General features: G+C 43.8%; 1 protein-coding gene across 4 annotated transcripts in view; it reads right to left on the bottom strand.

The window, feature by feature from the left end:
* LOC115133573 (rap1 GTPase-GDP dissociation stimulator 1-like) overlaps positions 1–18898 on the bottom strand; it is a 54431-nt gene that overhangs the window by 17938 nt on the left and 17595 nt on the right. For all 4 annotated transcript variants that reach the window (XM_029666973.2, XM_029666970.2, XM_029666969.2 and 1 more), the window contains 2 exons: positions 15985–16113; positions 15435–15560 (listed from right to left, as the gene is read on the bottom strand). In XM_029666973.2, the coding sequence (XP_029522833.1) occupies positions 15435–15560; positions 15985–16113 (255 nt within the window). The remainder of the gene's footprint in view (positions 1–15434; positions 15561–15984; positions 16114–18898) is intronic.

The following is an 18898-nucleotide window of genomic DNA, read 5'->3' as shown; positions in this document are numbered from 1 at the left end:
CTGGCCTTATAGAACACCTACTCATTCAAGGGTTTCTTTATTTGTACTATTTCTACATTGTTGAATAATAGACATCAAAACTATTAAATAACACATGGAATCAAAAAGTGTTATGAAATATTTTGATTTGAGATTCTTCAAAAGGCCACCCTTTGCCTTGATGACAGCTTTGCACACTCTGCATTCTCTCAACCAGCTTCACCTGGAATGCTTTTCCAACAATCTTGAAGGAGTTCCCACATAAGCTGAGCACTTGTTGGCTGCTTCTTCACTCTGCGGTTCGACTCATCCCAAACCATCCCAATTTGGTTGAGGTCAGGGGATTGTGGAGGCCAAGACATCTGATGTAGCAACCCCCATCTCCTTGGTCAAATAGCCCTTTACACAGCCTGGAGGTGTGTTGGGTCATTGTCCTGTTGAAAAAACAAATTATAGTCCCACTAAGGGCAAACCAGTTGGGATGGTGTATCGCTGCAGAATGTGGTGGTAGCCATGCCGGTTAAGTGTGCCTTGAATTCTAAAATAATCAGACTGTCACCAGAAAAGCACCCCCACACCACCTCCTCCATGCTTCACGGTGGGAAATACACATGCGGAGATCATCCGTTCTCACAAAGACACAGCGCTTGGAACCAAAAATCTCAAATTTGGACTAATCAGACCAAAAGGACACATTTCCACCAGTCTAATGTCCATTGCTCGTGTTTCTTGGCCCAAGCAAGTCTTCTTATTAATGTCCTTTAGTAGTGGTTTCTTTGCAGCAATTTGACCATGAAGGCCTGATTCACACAATCTCTTCTGAACAGTTGATGTTAAGATGTGTCTGTTACTTGAACTCTGAAGCTGCAATTTCTGAGGTGGGTAACGCTAATGAACTTATCCTCTGTAGCAGAGGTAACTCTAGGTCAATGACGGCCTAGGAACAGTGGGTTAACTGCCTTGTTCAGGGGCAGAACGACAGATCTTTACCTTGTCAGCTCGGGATTCGATCTTGCAACCTTCCCGTTACTATTCCAACACTAACCACCTGCCGCCTCATAGTGATTAATGGTTTTTGTGACAGCACTTGAAGAAACGTTCTAAGTTATTGAAATTTTCCGTATTGACTGACCTTCATGTCTTAAAGAAATGGACTATTGTTTCTCTTTGCTTATTTGAGCTGTTCTTGCCATAATATGAACTTTTACCAAATAGGGATATCTTCTGTATACCACCAATACCTTGTCACAACACAACTGATTGGCTCAAACGCATTAAGGAAAGAAATTAACTTAAGGCACACCTGATAATTGAATGCCAAGAGAGTGCAAAGTGGTCATCAAGGCAAAGAGTGGCTACTTTGACAAATCTCAAATATATTTAGATTTGTTCAACACTTTTTTGGTTACTACATACCTGTCATTTAATCATTTTGATGTCTTCACTATTATTCTACAAAATAGTAAAAACCCTTGAATAATTAGGTGTCCTAAAACGAGAGAGAGAGAGCGCGTGAGCACACACAGAACAAAATTTTAAACGCAACAATTTCAAAGATTTTACTGAGTTAAAGTTCATAAGGAAATCAGTCAATTGAAATAAATTCATGAGGCCCTAATACACTGCTCAAAAAAATTAAAGGGAACACTAAAATAACATCCTAGATCTGAATGAATGAAATATTCTTATTAAATACTTTTTTCTTTACATAGTTGAATGTGCTGACAACAAAATCACACAAAAATTTTCAACCCATGGAGGTCTGGATTTGGAGTCACACAAAATTAAAGTGGAAAACCACACTACAGGCTGATCCAACTTTGATTTAATGTCCTTAAAACAAGTCAAAATGAGGCTAGGCAGTGTGTGTGGCCTCCACGTGCCTGTATGACCTCCCTACAACGCCTGGGCATGCTCCTGATGAGGTGGTGGATGGTTTCCTGAGGGATCTCCTCCCAGACCTGGACTAAAGCATCCGCCAACTCCTGAACAGTCTGTGGTGCAACGTGGCGTTGGTGGATGGAGCGAGACATGATGTCCCAGATGTGCTCAATTGGATTCAGGTCTGGGGAACGGACGGGCCAGTCCATAGCATCAATGCCTTCCTCTTGCAGGAACTGCTGACACACTCCAGCCACATGAGGTCTAGCATTGTCTTGCATTAGGAGGAACCCCGTGCCAACCGCACCAGCATAGGGTCTCACAAGGGGTCTGAGGATCTCATCTCGGTAACTAATGGCAGTCAGGCTACCTCTGGCGAGCACATAGAGGGCTGTGCGGCCCCCCAAAGAAATGCCACCCCACACCATGACTGACCCACCGTCAAACCGGTCATGCTGAAGGATGTTGCAGGCAGCAGAACGTTCTCCACAGCGTCTCTAGACTGTCACGTCTGTCACATGTGCTCAGTGTGAACCTGCTTTCATCTGTGAAGACCACAGGGCGCCAGTGGCGAATTCGCCAATCTTGGTGTTCTCTGGCAAATGCCAAATGTCCTGCACGGTGTTGGGCTGTAAGCACAACCCCCACCTGTGGACGTCGGGCCCTCATACCACCCTCATGGAGTCTGTTTCTGACCGTTTGAGCAGACGCATGCATATTTGTGGCCTGCTGGAGGTCATTTTGCAGGGCTCTGGCAGTGCTCCTCCTTGCACAAAGGCGGCGGTAGCGGTCCTGCTGCTGGGTTGTTGCCCTCCAACGGCCTCCTCCACGTCTCCTGATGTACTGGCCTGTCTCCTGGTAGCGCCTCCATGCTCTGGACACTACGCTGACAGACACAGCAAGCCTTCTTGCCACAGCTCGCATTGATGTACCATCCTGGATGAGCTGCACTACCTGAGCCACTTGTGTGGGTTGCAGACTCAGTCTCATGCTACCACTAGAGTGAAAGCACCGCCAGCATTCAAAAGTGACCAAAACATCAGCCAGGAAGCATAGGAACTGAGAAGTGGTCTGTGGTCCCCACCTGCAGAACCACTCCTTTATTGGGGGTGTCTTGCTAATTGCCTATAATTTCCACCTGTTGTCTATTCCATTTGCACAACAGCATGTGAAATTTATTGTCAATCAGTGTTGCTTCCTAAGTGGACAGTTTGATTTCACAGAAGTGTGATTGACTTGGAGTTACATTGTGTTGTTTAAGTGTTCCCTTTATTTTTTTGAGCAGTGTATATGGATTAAACATGACTGGGATACAGAAATGGGGGTGTTTTTCATGGTTCAGGCTAGGCACCTTAACTCCACAGCATAGAATGACATTCTAGACCATTCAGTGTTTCCAACTTTGTGGCAACAGGTTTGGGGAAGGCCCTTCCCTGTTTCAGCATGACAATGCCCTGTGCACAATGCGAGGTCCATACAGAAATGTTTTGTCGAGATCGGTGTGGAAGAACTTGACTGGCCTGCACAGAGCCCTGACCTCAACTCCATCGAACACCTTTGGGATGAATTGGAAAGCCTACTGCGATATAACAGATGAAATATTGTGTACTTATGAGTTATACTTACCTAGTGGTCAAGATTGTTGGGACACTAACCCGAAAAGGTCGCTGGTTCGAATCCCAGAGCCGGCAAGGTGGAAAAATCTGCCGTTCTCCCCTTGAGCAAGGTAGTTAACCTCCAACAACTGCTCCCCTGGCGCCGATGACGTTGGGGGCTGCCTTAACGTCATCGGTGCCGGGGGAGCAGTTGTTGGAGGTGAAATGCAGAAGCCACATTGTTTGAATGCAGTCAGTTGTACAACTGACTAGGTATCCCCCTTTCACTCACCAGATTGATCTATTCATTTTGTTATTATTTTACATTAGTATATGGCTCCCCCTCTTGCCCATTCATTGTACTGTGGCAAGTGTGTAGGACCAATGGAAGAAGTTGGGTGTTCGGTAGGAGTCCTAGCTAGACATGTCTTGAACATACATAGCAGACCATATTATGTCTTTACAGTTCCAGTAATCTACGCTTTATATTGAACAGAGAATTCATTTTTGTTAGCTCTATAGAAAATAAAAATATATATAATTGCGGCACCATGTCCCTGGATCTCTGAGTGCTTTTGGGAATCTTGAATGTGGACTACGTGTTGGGGGGAAAAACCCGCTTCAGGCTTGGGCAGTGGCTATGGTCAAATGGTAAAGAGGTCACTACAGCAGTACGGTCATAGACGAGAGAAAGGTATACAGGGTTTGTGTGAGGGGAGAGCGAGATTAGATGTTTGAGTCTGGGATTGTATTGTGTATGCATGTGTGAGTGTGGTGCGCATGCGTGCCAGAGAGAGGGAGAAGTTCTCTGGAGTAGAGTTAATCAGGACATCGTCTAAGAACATGGCAGAAGGGGAGAACTCCGTGTGCTGCCAAGAATGAGTCTCTCCCTCTGTCACATACACGCCGTCTCTCACACGAGTGTAGCAAACATTAGGAACACATTCCAAATATTGAGTTGCACCCCCTTTTGCTCTTAGAACAGCCTCAATTCGTCGGGGCATCAAATCAAATTTATTTGTCACATATGGTTAGCAGATGTTAATGCGAGTGTAGCGAAATGCTTGTGCTTCTAGTTCAGACAATGCAGTAATAACCAACAAGTAATCTAACCTAACAATTCCAAAACTACTATCTTATACACACAAGTGTAAAGGGATAAAGAATATGTACATAAAGACATGAATGAGTGATGGTACAGAACGGCATAGGCAAGATGCAGTAGATGGTATCGAGTACAGTACATACATGAGATGAGTAATGTAGGGTATATAAACAAAGTGGCATAGTTTAAAGTGGCTAGTGATACATGTATTACGTAAAGATGCAGTAGATGAGAGAGTACAATATATATATATGAGATGAGTAATGTATGGTATATAAACATATTAAGTAGCATTGTTTAAAGTGGCTAGTGATATATTTTACATCAATTTCCATTATTAAAGTGGCTGGAGTTGAGTCAGTGTGTTGGCAGCAGCCACTAAATGTTAGTGGTGGCTGTTTAACAGTCTGATGGCCTTGAGATTGAAAAACAGCTTCTGTCTCTCGGTCCCTGCTTTGATGCACCTGTACTGACCTCGCCTTCTGAATGATAGCAGGGTGAACAGGCAGTGGCTCGGGTGGTTGTTGTCCTTGATGATCTTTATGGCCTTCCTGTGACATCGGGGGGTGTAGGTGTCCTGGAGGGCAGGTAGTTTGCCCCCGGTGATGCGTTGTGCAGACCTCACTAACCTCTGGAGAGCCTTACGGTTGTGAGCGGAGCAGTTGCCGTACCAGGCGGTGATACAGCCCGACAGGATGCTCTCGATTGTGCATCTGTAGAAGTTTGTGAGTACTTTTGGTGACAAGCCGAATTTCTTCAGCCTCCTAAGGTTGAAGAGGTGCTGCTGCGCCTTCTTCACGATGCTGTCTGTGTGGGTGGACCAATTCAGTTTGTCTGTGATGTGTACACCGAGGAACTTAAAACTTACTACCCTCTCCACTACTGTTCCATCGATGTGGATAGGGGCGGTGCTCTCTCTGCTGTTTCCTGAAGTCCACAAATCATCTCCTTAGTTTTGTTGACGTTGAGTGTGAGGTTATTTTCCTGACACCACTCCGAGGGCCTTCACCTCATCCCTGTAGGCAGTCTCGTCGTTGTTGGTAATCAAGCCTACCACTGTAGTGTCGTCCGCAAACTTGATGATTGAGTTGGAGGCATGCATGGCCACGCAGTCATGGGTGAACAGGGAGTACAGGAGAGGGCTCAGAACGCACCCTTGTGGGGCCCCAGTGTTGAGGATCAGCGGGGTGGAGTTGTTACCTACCCTCACCACCTGGGGGCGGCCCGTCAGGAAGTCCAGTACCCAGTTGCACAGGGTGGGGTCGAGACCCAGGGTGATGACGAGTTTGGAGGGTACTATGGTGTTAAATGCTGAGCTGTAGTCGATGAACAGCATCCTCATATAGGTATTCCTCTTGTCCAGATGGGTTAGGGCAGTGTACAGTGTGGTTGAGATTGCATCGTCTGTGGACCTATTTGGGCGGTAAACAAATTGGAGTGGGTCTAGGGTGGAGGTGAATATGGTCCTTGACTAGTCTCTCAATAGTCTCTCAAAGCACTTCATGATGACAGTGAGTGCTACGGGGGTCGTTTAGCTCAGTTACCTTAGCTTTCTTGGGAACAGGAACAATGGTGGCCCTCTTGAAGCATGTGGGAACAGCAGACTGGGATAGGGATTGATTGAATATGTCCGTAAACACACCAGCCAGCTGGTCTGCGCATGCTCTGAGGGCGCGGCTGGGGATGCAGTCTGGGCCTGCAGCCTTGCGAGGGTTAACACGTTTAAATGTTTTACTCACGTCGGCTGCAGTGACGGAGAGTCCGCATGTTTGGGTTGCGGACAGTGTCAGTGGCACTGTATTGTCCTCAAAAGCGGGCAAAAAAGTTATTTAGTCTGCCTGGGAGCAAGACATCCTGGTCCGTGACGGGGCTGGTTTCTTTTTGTAATCCGTGATGGACTGTAGACCCTGCCACATACCTCGTATCTGAGCCGTTGAATTGTGACTCTACTTTGTCTCTTATACTGACACTTAGCTTGTTTGATTGCCTTGTGGAGGGAATAGCTACACTGTTTGTATTTGTTCATGTTTCCGGTCACGTTGCCCTGGTTAAAAGCAGTGGTTTGCGCTTTCAGTTTCACGCGAATGCTGCCATCAATCCACAGTTTCTGGTTTGGGAATGTTTTAATCGTTGCTATGGGAACGACATCTTCAATGCACTTTCTAATGAACTCGTTCACCGAATCAGCGTATTCGTCAATGTTGTTGTTGGACGCAGTGCGGAAACATATCCCAGTCCACGTGATGGAAGCAGTCTTGGAGCATGGAATCAGATTGGTCGGACCAGCGTTGAACAGACCTGAGCGCGGGAGCTTCTTGTTTTAGCTTCTGTCTGTAGGCAGGGAGCAACAAAATGGAGTCGTGATCAGCTTTTCCGAAAGGAGGGCGGGGGAGGGCCTTATATGCGTTGCGGAAGTTAGAATAGCAATGATGCAAGGTTTTACCAGCCCTGGTTGCGCGATCAATATGCTGATACAATTTAGGGAGTCTTGTTTTCAGATTAGCCTTGTTAAAATCCCCAGCTACAATGAATGCAGCCTCAGGATATGTGGTTTCCAGTTTGCATAGAGTCAAATAAAGTTCTTTCAGGGCCATCGATGTGTCTGCTTGGAGGGAATATATACAGCTGTGATTATAATCGAAGAGAATTCCCTTGGCAGATAATGCGGTCGACATTTGATTGTGAGGAATTCTAAATCAGGTTAACAGAAGGACTTGAGTTCCTGTATGTTGTTGTGACCACACCACGTCTCGTTAACCATAAGGCATACGCCCCCGCCCCTCTTCTTACCAGAAAGATGTTTGTTTCTTTCGGCGCGATGCGGGACATTGGCGAGTAGTATGCTAGGGAGTGGTGCGCGATGTGCCCGTCTCCGGAGCCTGACCAGAAGACCGCTTTGTTTCCCTCTTTTACGATGTCGTTGTTTTGGGTCGCAGGCTGGGATCCATTTAGTTGTCCTGGGTGAAAGGCAGAACACAGGATCCGTTCCGGGAAAGTCATATTCCTGGTCGTACTGATGGTGAGTTGACGTTGCTCTTATATTCAATAGTTCTTCCCGACTGTATGTAATGAAACCTAAGATTACCTGGTGTACCAATGTAAGAAATAACACGTAAAAAAACAAAACTGCATAGTTTCCTAGGAACGCGAAGCGAGGCGGCCATCTCTGTCGGCCATCTCATGGACTCTACAAGGTGTTGAAAGAGCTGCTGGCCCATGTTGACTCCAATGCTTCCCACAGTTGTGTCAAGTTGGCAGGATGGACCATTCTTAATACGCTCAGCAGCCAGCCTCAGCCCAGCAGCTATGGATACGAGAACCACTTCACTCCAATAAGCAGTTACCAAGGCCACAGATGACTCCACATAATACAGGCCCGACTCCCGTGAGTGAAAATTGACCACTGTACATTAAACTGATGACAATCCCCCTTTAAAATATCATATACTGTCCCAAAACAAGGTTAGCTTTCTACTTGGCATAAGAGCACGTTTTGGTTTTAGGTGCCGACCCAAATCCAGCCGTGGACGCTCAATTTATTTTGTTGTTGCAGTGTGCACTTCAATAAAAGCAGTTTCCTCGCTTAACTGACTTCAACCAACGCATTATTCATTTCCGATAGACCGATACAGCTGAGGGGAGTTTCAAATTCTGAACGGAACATTTAAAAAAAAAAAAATGCACACACCACTTTTTCTGTATGCTTATCTGACATGTTAGCATGGCTAATGTAAAATAACCATAGGGATGCATTCCCTAGCTATGCTAATACAACATTAGCATTATAATTCAACACTGCATTTCTGCACCCTAGCCATCATTTTCATATACCTCATTCTCCCCCTTCTCATTTCTTTCACAAGTTCTCGCTCTTATTTAAAAAATATATTTTAAAAACCTGTATACCTATCTATCTATTCAGCCATCTATAGTTGGCAGGATGCATTGTGTTGTCATATTGGTTGTCAGGGGAATGTGACGTCATAATGTAAATGTGTGTGGATCTAAAAATGTTTTCTGCATACTGTATTATAGGTGGAAGATTGATACTTAGTGGTTCACAGCCAAGCTTTGAATACCAATTATTCTCTGTATTCGTAAAAACAAAAACAAAAAAAAGTAATCCTTGACAAAAATCCTTGACAATGTCAAATAACTCAAGCATAGATTGGTCACTTTTCTTTCTAATTTGGGACACAAAAAGTAAAGACCATGAGTAAAGGCATCCACATGATTCCCAGCCGAAACAGTTTGTGCATAGACAGTATTATGACGGCAATTCTGTTAGGTTTTGGACTTCGGCAAGGTTTTTTTGGTGGGGGGGGGCTGTTCCGATCACAAAAATGTTTGAGGCAAGCCGAAATCAGTAGCCGAAGTCCACGTCTTCTCGTCGGCGATTGGTCAAAAGGGATCATTCAACGAATCGCCTGTTGTCATTCAAAAGAGACGACTTGTCCTCATGCACATTTTTTCACTTGAGAAATAAATCCTGCATCAAAACATCCTAGTCAAATGCAAAATCCCCTCGGCAAAATGTAAAAATTATTTACAGATTTGAGTTCTTACACTAATTCGGACTATTTTGAGTTTGAGGAAGTGTATACTGGCGTTTTTTTTTTTAACAGTACTGCTGCTTTTTTCAAGCGTAGATCTTTTAAGGGAGTATGCCAGGTAGGTAGTAGGTGTCAGGTGTACCGGTTTGTGTCAGGAACTACAACGCTGCTGGTTTTTCAGGCTCAACATTCTCCTGTGTGTATCAATAATTGTTTTATTTAACTAGGCAGAATGGTCCACTACCCCAAGGACATCCTGCCAACTTGACAACTGTGGGAAGCACTGGAGACAACACGAGCCTGCATCCCTGTGGAACGCTTTCGACACCTTGTAGAGTCCATGCCCCAACAAATTGAGGCTGTTCTTTGGCCAAAAGGGGGGAGGTGCAACTCAATATTAGGAAGGTGTTCCTAATGTTTGGTATTCTCAGTGTATGCTAATATATGCTACAAATACTTTACATTTGCATGAAATTTTACTGGTTGTATAGACATATTTAGCTAAATGCTTGTGTTCCTAGGGCCAACAGTGCAGTAGTATCTAACAATTCACAGCAACACACACAAATCTAAAAGTAAATGAATGAATTAAGAAAGACATTTCAGGAGGAGCAAACAAATGTCCTTGTTTTTTTAAAGAAAATCTATTTTTATCCATTAACATCAAATGATCAGAAATACAGTGGTCATTTACAACATTAACAATCATAGCTGGAAACGGCTGATTTGATGGATTATCTACATAGGCCCATTATCAGCAACCATCACTCCTGTGTTCCAATGGCACACTTTTTTTTAAAGGTGTGGATCAGCTTTAATATTGCAAATATATTGCTTCCATCAATGTAACTGTCTGCATCATATCCAATCACCCATATATTTTTTGGTAAATATACACTTTTTTTCCATTTTTAGAATATACCTTTATTATTCCTCGCAAACCTAACCACCCCTCCCCAAATTGGAGTAAACTAATGAACAATAACACTTATGTATAAACTGAAGTTAGAAGCCTATTACACATTTTAGACAATATATTTTACAATAGATACTGTTTTTTTTTTAATCCTTCCTCTTTTTCTGATGTCCATCCAGTTTGATTTCTATTTGTAACTGCGCAATATCACAAAATTTGTTGTGTTAGCTAATCCAAGTTTATCCTTTTAAAAAGCTAATTGATAGCACAGCTGAAAACTGTTGTCCTGCTTAAAAAAGCAATAAAACTGGCCTTCTTTAGACTAGTTGAGTATCCCATTTGTGGGATCGACTACAGGCTCAAAATGGCCAGAAATAAAGACTTTCTTCCGAAACGCATCAGTCTATTCTTGTTCTGAAAAATGAAGGCTATTCCGAGAGAAATTGACAAGAAACTGTTGATCTTGTACAACGCTGTGTACTACTCCCTTCACAGAACACGCAAACTGGCTCTAACCAGAATAGAAAGACTGGGAGGCCCCGGTGCACAACTGAGCAAGAGGACAAATACATTAGTGTCTAGTTTGAGAAACAGTCGCCTCACAAGTCCTCAACTGGCAGCTTCATCAAATAGTACCCGCAAAACACCAGTCTCAACGTCAACAGAAGAGAGGCGACTCTGGGATCCTGGCCTTCAAGGCAGAGTTGCTCTGTCCAGTGTCTGTTCTTTTGCCCATCTTAATCTTTTTTAATGGCCCGTCTGAGATGTCTTTCTTTGCAACACTCCAGATTTTCTAATTAGACATTTAAAATCAGACAGTTTGAGAACATTTTTACCTAGAGATGCACATTAGCATGTGCTAATAAAAAAATAAAAAAATCTTCTGAAACCACGAGTCGAATTAGCCTCTAATGAATTTCAGAATGATTAGTTGCTGTATTTAAAGTTTACCACGCTACACCACTAGATGGAACCATATCGCACCAGAGCTATAAGAACTGAACTGATGGACATGAAATGTGGTATGTAAACCTTACTTATGTCCCTAGAAGCTGAGTGAATATAAAGTCACTGCAATAGATAGCTGCACGAGATCAGTTGGTGGGACTATAGATGTCATTATAGAAGTCACCGGTAGCAAAAATTGGCTTGAGAAATGGTGTACACACTCACCTGCAGTGTAATGAAATTAACATATCACAATATAAAAACAATTCCTAAACCTAACTAAATTCACCCCTAAACAATTCTAAAACCACAAATATTCAAACCATATTTGTTGCAATATACCAATACACTAAAGCTGAAAATATTTCACAAATCTTAACATAAAACATGAATAAAATTGACCCCAGTATTGGTATATAAACGCAACACGTTAAGTAATGACTAAGAATGATTACAAGGTGCAGTCAAAGATAACCAACCTTCAGCAACTGCAGCTCCCTCAACCACAAGGCTCTCCAGAGGGTGGTGCGGTCTGCCCAACGCAATACCGGGGGCAAACTACCCGCCCTCCAGGACAAATACAGCACCCGATGTCACAGGAAGGCCATAAAGAGATCATCAAGGACAACAACCACCCGAGGCTCTGCCTGTTCACCCCACTATCATACAGAAGGCGAGGTCAGTACAGGTGCATCAAAGCTGGGACCGAGAGATAGAAGCTGTTTTTCAATCTCAAGGCCATCAGACTGCTAAACAGCCATCACTAGCACATTAGAGGCTGCTGCCTATAGGAATAGACTAGAAATCACTGGCCACTTTAAAGAACGGAACACTAGTCACTTTAACAATGTTTACATATCTTGCATTACTCATCTCATATGTATATACTGTATTCTATACTATTCTACGATATCTTAGTCAGTTCCTCTCCGACATCACTTGTCCATATATGTAAAGAGTCTTCATTCATTCCTACTTCGATGTGTATATGTTGTGTAATTCGTTAGATATTACTGCACTGTCGGAGCGAGAAGCACAAGCATTTCACTAGACCCACAATAACATCTGCTGAACACGTGAATGTGACCAATAAAATTAGTTTTTCAGCACTAGACTAAACTTGATTTGTGTCATCGTTGTGGTATTGAGAAAAACATGGTAATGCTTTCACTGATTGCACATAAAGGAAGAGTTCCTACATGGAGTGCTTGCTTTGTTCCCCAACTGATCTTGTTCCCTTTGTCATCCTGTGAACCACAATTATTGCTGCTCGCAGCTACACTACATTACCAAAAGTACGTGGACACCTGCTTGTCCAACATCGCATTCCAAAATCCTCAGTACTAATATGGAGTTGGTCCCCCCTTTGCTGCTATAACGGCCTTCACTCTTCTGGGAAGGCTTTCAACTAGATGTTGGAACATTGCTACGGGAACTTGCTTCCATTCAGCCACAAGCGCATTAGTGAGGTCAGGCAATGACATTAGGCGATTAGACCTGGCTTGCAGTCGGTGTACCAATTCATCCCAAAGGTGTTAGATGGGGTTGAGGTCAGGGCTCTGTGAAGGCAGGTCAAGTTCTTCCACACCAATCTCGACAAGCCATTTCTGTATGGACCTCGCATTGTGCACAGGGCATTGTCATGCTGAAACAGGGAAGGGCCTTCCTCAAACTGTTGCCACAAAGTTGAAAGCACACAATCCTCTAGAACGTCATTGTATGCTGTAGCTTTAAGATTTTCCTTCACTGGAAGTAAGGGGCCTAGCACGAACCTTGAAAAAAACAGCCCCAGACCATTATTCCCTTACAGTTGGCACTACGCATTGGGGCAGGTAGCATTCTCCTGGCATCTGCCAAACCCAGATTAATCCGTCAGACTGATGGTGAAGCGTGGTTCATCACTCCAGAGAAAGAGTTTCCAATGGCGGTGAGCTTTACACCACTCCAGCCGAAGCTTGGTATTGTGCATGGTGATCTTAGACTTGTGTGCGGCTTTTTGGCCACGGAAACCCATTTCATGAAGCTCCTCAAACAGTTATTGTGCCGACGTTGCTTCCAGAGGCAGTGTGGAACTCTGTTGCGAAACTCACTACCACCGATTTGTACTCGCTACGCATTTCAGCGGTCCCATTCTGTGAGTTTGTGTGGCCTACCACTTTGCGAATGATCCGTTGTTACTCCTAGACGTTTTGCACCTCTAGCAGGGCAGACATTGACGAACAGACTTGATGGAAAGGTGGCATCCTATGACGGTGCCACGTTGAAAGTCGATGAGCTCTTCAATAATGCCATTCTACTGCCATTGTTGGTCTATTGAGATTGCATGGCTGTGTGCTTTATTTTATACACCTGTCAGCAACAGGTGTGGCTGAAATGGCAGAATACACTCATTTGAATGGGTGTCCACATACTTTGTATATATGGTGCATTCAGAAAGTATTCAGACCCCTTGACTTTATCCACATTGTTACATGACACATTTTAGAATAAGGCTATTGTTTTTTCCCCCCTCATCAAATTCACAGACAATACCCCATAATGACAAGTTTTCTTTTTCTACATTTTTTACCCCCTTTTCTCCCCAATTTCGTGGTATCCAATTGTTAATAGCTACTATCTCGTCTCATCGCTACAACTCCCGTACGGGCTCGGGAGAGACGAAGATCGAAAGCCACGCGTCCTCCGAAACACAACCCAACCAAGCTGCACTGCTTCTTAACACAGCGCGCATCCAACCCGGAAGCCAGCCGCACCAATGTGTCGGAGGAAACACCGTGCACCTGGCGACCTGGTTAGCGTGCACTGCACCCGGCCCGCCACAGGAGTCGCTAGTGTGCGATGAGACAAGGATATCCCTACCGGCCAAACCCTCCCTAAACCGGACAGCGCTAGGCCAATTGTGCGTCGCCCCACAGACCTCCCGGTCGTGGCCGGCTGTGACAGAGCCTGTGCGCGAACCCAGAGTCAAGTTTGTGTGCAAATTTATATATAAAAACTGCTATCACATTTACATAAGAATTCAGACCCTTTACTCAGTACTTTGCTGAAGTAACTTTGGCAGTGATACAGCCTAGAGTCTTCTTGGGTGTGATGCTACAAGTTTGGTACACCTGTATTTGGAGACTTCCTACAATTCTTCTCTGCAGATCCTCTCAAGATATATCAGGTTGGATGGGGAGCATCGCTGCACAGCTATTTTCAGCTCTCTCCAGAGATGTTTGATTGGGTTCAAGATTAGGCTCTGGCTGGGCCACTCAAGGACATTCAGACTTGTCCCGAAGCCACTCCTGCGTTGTCTTGGCTGTGTGCTTAGGGTCGTTGTCCTGTTGGAAGGTGAACAGTCAACTTAGTCTGAGGTCCTGAGCTTTCTGGAGCAGGTTTTCAACAAGAATCTCTGTACTTTGCTCCATTCACTTTTGCCTCGATCCTGACCAGTCTCCCAGTCCCTGCCACTGAAGAACATCCCCACAGCATGATGCTGCCACCACCATGCTTCACCGTAGGGATGGTGCCAGGTTTCCTCTAAACATGAAGCTTGGCATTCTGGCCAAAGAGTTACATCTTGGTTTAATCAGACCAGGGAATCTCGTTTCTCATGGTCTGAGTCTTTAGGTGCCTCTTGGCAAACTCGAAGCGGGCTGTCACTTGCCTTTTACTGAGAAGCGGCTTCGGTCTGGCCACTTGTCCTTCAGGACGATTCTCCCATCTCCACAGAGGAACTATGGAGCTCTGTCAGAGTGACCACCACGTTCTTGGTCACCTCCCTGACCAAGGCCCTTCTCCCCCGATTGCTAAGTTTGGCCGGGCGGCCGGCTCTAGGAAGTGTCTTGGTGGTTCAAAGCTTCTTCCATTTAAGAATGATGGAGGCCACTGTGTTCTTGGCGACCTTCAATACTGCAGAAATGTTTTGGTACCCTTCCCCAGATCTGTGCCTCGACACAATCCTGTCTCAGCGCTCTACGGACAATTCCTTCGACCTCACGGCTTGGTTTTTGCTCTGACATGCACTGTCAACTGTGGGACCTTATATAGACAGGTGGGTGCCTTTCCAAATGATGTCCAATCAATTGAATTTACCACAGTTGGACTCCAAGTTGTAGAAACATCACAAGGATGATCAATCGAAACAAGATGCACCGGATCTCAATTTCAAGTCTCATAGCAAAGGGCCTGAATACTTATGTAAATAAGGTATATTTTTATATTTGATATAAATTTGCAAAAAAATTCAAAAACCTGTTTTTGCTGTGTCATTATTGGTTATTGTGTGTAGCTTGCTGATGATAGTATTTTATTTAATCATTTTAGAATAAGGCTGCAACGTAACAAATGTAGAAAAAGTCAAGGGGTCTGAATACTTTCCGAAGGTAATGTATAGTGTATATTTAATATCTATAACCTGACTTGCCGGTCTTAATTGACCCTGTGGGGATAAAGAAAAAGTTGTATTGAATTACCATTCTCAGCGAGTGGAGCCAGGACCTCAAAGATCATCTCCTTCTTCTCGTGCTCTGCCTGCTTCTGGAACAGACGTACCAGCTCCTCAGCGATGTTCGTGGAGGCAAACTGTTCCTTACTGGACTCTGCAGAGACGGGAAAAAAAATGAAGTTAAATCAAGATGAAATGACTGGTCCAGTCGGTTTGTGCGCAGGCCAACTTCTGTGTTCATTCATTTTCATGCCGAGCGTACGGCATGATAACAATCAAAGATTCGGCACCATGCTAAAGACATACACACCGGAATCAGTTCTGTCCATGGACTTACAAAATATGTGAATGACAGGAGAGTCCACAGCGCAACTTTTATTGGGGCTTGACCATTTTTTATGCTCAAAGCCCAGGCACCAGAGAGCATGATATAAAGCTGAACTAAGTCCAGAATGGCGGGGTGGAAGCAGTATTCTACTCAATGTACCGTAGAATTAATTTAGAATACATTTTCTTTGGTTTATGCCTAAAATACATAGTGACCTCTCTGATCAGCCCTAAGATGTCCCACTACCCACCGAGCTCAGCCAAGTTTCCGAAAGCGATGAGGCACATCTCTGTAAGAGCCATGTTGTCTGAGTGGAGCCCCAGCAGCTTCACCAGGGTGGGGATCACCCCCATGTTGATCAGCTGGGCCTGCAAGGAGTCTGGAGAGGACACACAGAGGAGATCAGAGGATAGGTAAGAGTACTGCCATCTAGTGTTTGGGAGGTTGAATTACAATAAGGCCACAAAGATCAGGGTGGGCAGTGTTAGGCAAATTAACTAAAACAGAAACACCCTGATGTGTGTGTGTGTGTGTGTGTGTGTGTGTGTGTGTGTGTGTGTGTAATTTATGAAGGCACTATTGTCTCAGCCCTAAAACGTAGAGAGATACATTGGGCTATGAAAAAGTCTGTCTGCCAGCTTTGCTCTGCCAGAAAACACACACCCACACTAAGTCAATAATATAATTAGAAGTGGAAAAGCTAATGGAATGTATAAAGCCAAACGTCTTGAAATCAAGTCTCAAGAGGATTATAAAAAGGCCATTTCCAAAAAAGGGAAATTAGTTCATGCAAACAAGGAAACAAATTTGCACATTTCAACTACCATTTGCTAAATGTAGACTAGCTATACAGTATATATTTTTTTCATATACAGGATATCAGAGTGCAGATGTATTTCCCTGGTTGTAGTGAGCTCTGGAAAACCAGCTAGAAGAGCCTAGAGAGGAAAGATAAGAAAAAGAGTCGATTAAGTTGACTTTAAGAGACTACCAATACTGACAAAATGGGCGGAGAGAGAGAGGGTACAAGAAGAAAAAGGAGAAGTTAAAGACAAGAAGAATGGGAAAGTGATGAGACAGAGGTAGACGATAAAAGGCTAGAAGGAAGGAAGGAGGGGAAGCGAGTGAGTGAGAAAAGGAAGTAAACCAATTGAAAAATAGTTATATTAGTGAATTATTAAGGGTTCTCTCTGAAATACAAGCTGACATTTTTTGCTGGTACTTATTAAAAACAACCACCATCAATTGTCATCCGCCAGAACTGTTATTCACTCAAAACATTAGATCCTAACCATAATCCACCATAGGCCTCGACACAAGCAAGAAGGCCTACAAGAGAAGAGCGAATTCCAGAAACATAAACCAACTTGGGTCAAAGTTTACATTTACACAAAAATATTGATTTCTATTTCGTCAATTTGCACGGACGCTGTAAAAACCAGTGGACGTGCAGAGCTTCTATCAATGTTAATGAAGGTTATATTAGCTGTGGTTTACAAACAGCCAGCTGAAGGAAATGAGCCGCTGGCGGCCACAAACTCATTTGCATTGCGTAATTGCAAAAATGCTCCGGCCCTCGCTGTGGTGCGCAGAGCAGACCAACTCCATTACTCTGACGTGTTAAGATTCCGTATCTCAGCGTAGAGAAGGCGGTTTAGGACGTGTAGAGCATGCGGTATTTGTATGTATTATTTTCAACCATCAACTTTTTCAGCCTTTTGAGTGGTGACATTTGAGACCGCGTTTGTTTTATTGTAGCCGATGACAGGGCTTGGAAACAACTCTAGGCTACATTTCACACCTAACCTCGTGCTAAATAATTCAAACTTAATTTAATAAATTACATGTATAAACAGTGTTGAGTAGGACGTAATGGAAACAGAATTCCACACATCGTGGAACATTGACTTGAACGGGGATGGCCGTTCTACTAACTCTATTTCTGTGTAACCACAGCACTGTTTAATGTCTGATGATCTGATCGCAGCTCGTTAGGTTTACGAAGAAAATTCTCCTAGCTCCATGTTTGATTGGGGGAAAAGAACAAGAGTTGTCGCTGACTTGCATGTACCTCCCCTGAACGCCACATTTTTGCTCACATTTAAATTCTCAGTCTATTTTCAACGGGAGGACAAAAGAGTTGGTGAGTGACCTTGGACTGGTCAGAGATCGTACAGGAGAGGAGATATGCATCTTGCCCCCACGGAGGAGAGAAAGTTATAGAACCTGGCCCATTCATTAATAATTTACATTATTCAGAGAGGAGCAGTACGTCGTGGAACATCAGGGTTAGAACGTAGACAAAAGGGGCATAAACACTCACCGAGCATCCCTGTCACAACACCACTAACCAGCCTGAGGCGTTTTCATTCATGCAAACCTTTGCAAAATTGTTTTGCATCAGAACAATTCATAAACAGTTTATGGGACAAATTCAGCGACAACTCCCTGTTTCGGCCCATTTACTTCAGTTTGGTTCCTAGTAATCTCGCTTAACCCAGAACTAAAATCTTGTGTAATTTGATCAGCTATGGCAATTCTGGGTCTAAACACAAGAATTAACGCTGCTCATTATCCTATGCATTCTACACAACAGATTCTTCAGTTTACGTGCAGAATCGTATTCTTCGGGTTTATGCACAGAATCTGTGATGAGGTCACTAGTGAATACACTCCTGGGGAACAAATAAGACCAAAACTCAACTTCCTGTAATCCAATTTGATGAGGGTTCCACAGCAGCTACTTGAAATGTTTTACATGTAGACTCAGCAATGACATCGGTCGTGAAAGATTCAGAATTTGTTGGTAACATATGTAAGATGTTTTATATTTATCAAATGTGTGTAAGTTACTTCTCATCAGAATGGTATTTTTGTATAATACTGTGGCGAGGTTGCAGTTATCTGTTCTATGTCAAAACTAAGTTGCATGGGCCACAGAGAGGGGAGAGGTCAAAGTGTCATCATGTGTAGACATATCTTTTACTCCCTACCTTTTTCTAGTGGGGAAAGGAGGGTGGCAGTGTCTGGAATCATTTTATGCTCCCTCTAATGTTGTTTCTATCTTAACCTATAGCCTCAACCTCCTCTCCGTGAATTTGTCCTCTGATTGGTTGTATTTAGAATTGGTTCTATCTAAATGACAATTTGATATATATCATAGG

The sequence above is a fragment of the Oncorhynchus nerka genome, linkage group LG8 (genome assembly GCF_034236695.1).
Source record: "Oncorhynchus nerka isolate Pitt River linkage group LG8, Oner_Uvic_2.0, whole genome shotgun sequence".
NCBI lineage: Eukaryota > Metazoa > Chordata > Actinopteri > Salmoniformes > Salmonidae > Oncorhynchus > Oncorhynchus nerka.
Note: the sequence above shows the minus strand (reverse complement) of the source record. Positions and strands in the feature narration are given on the sequence as shown.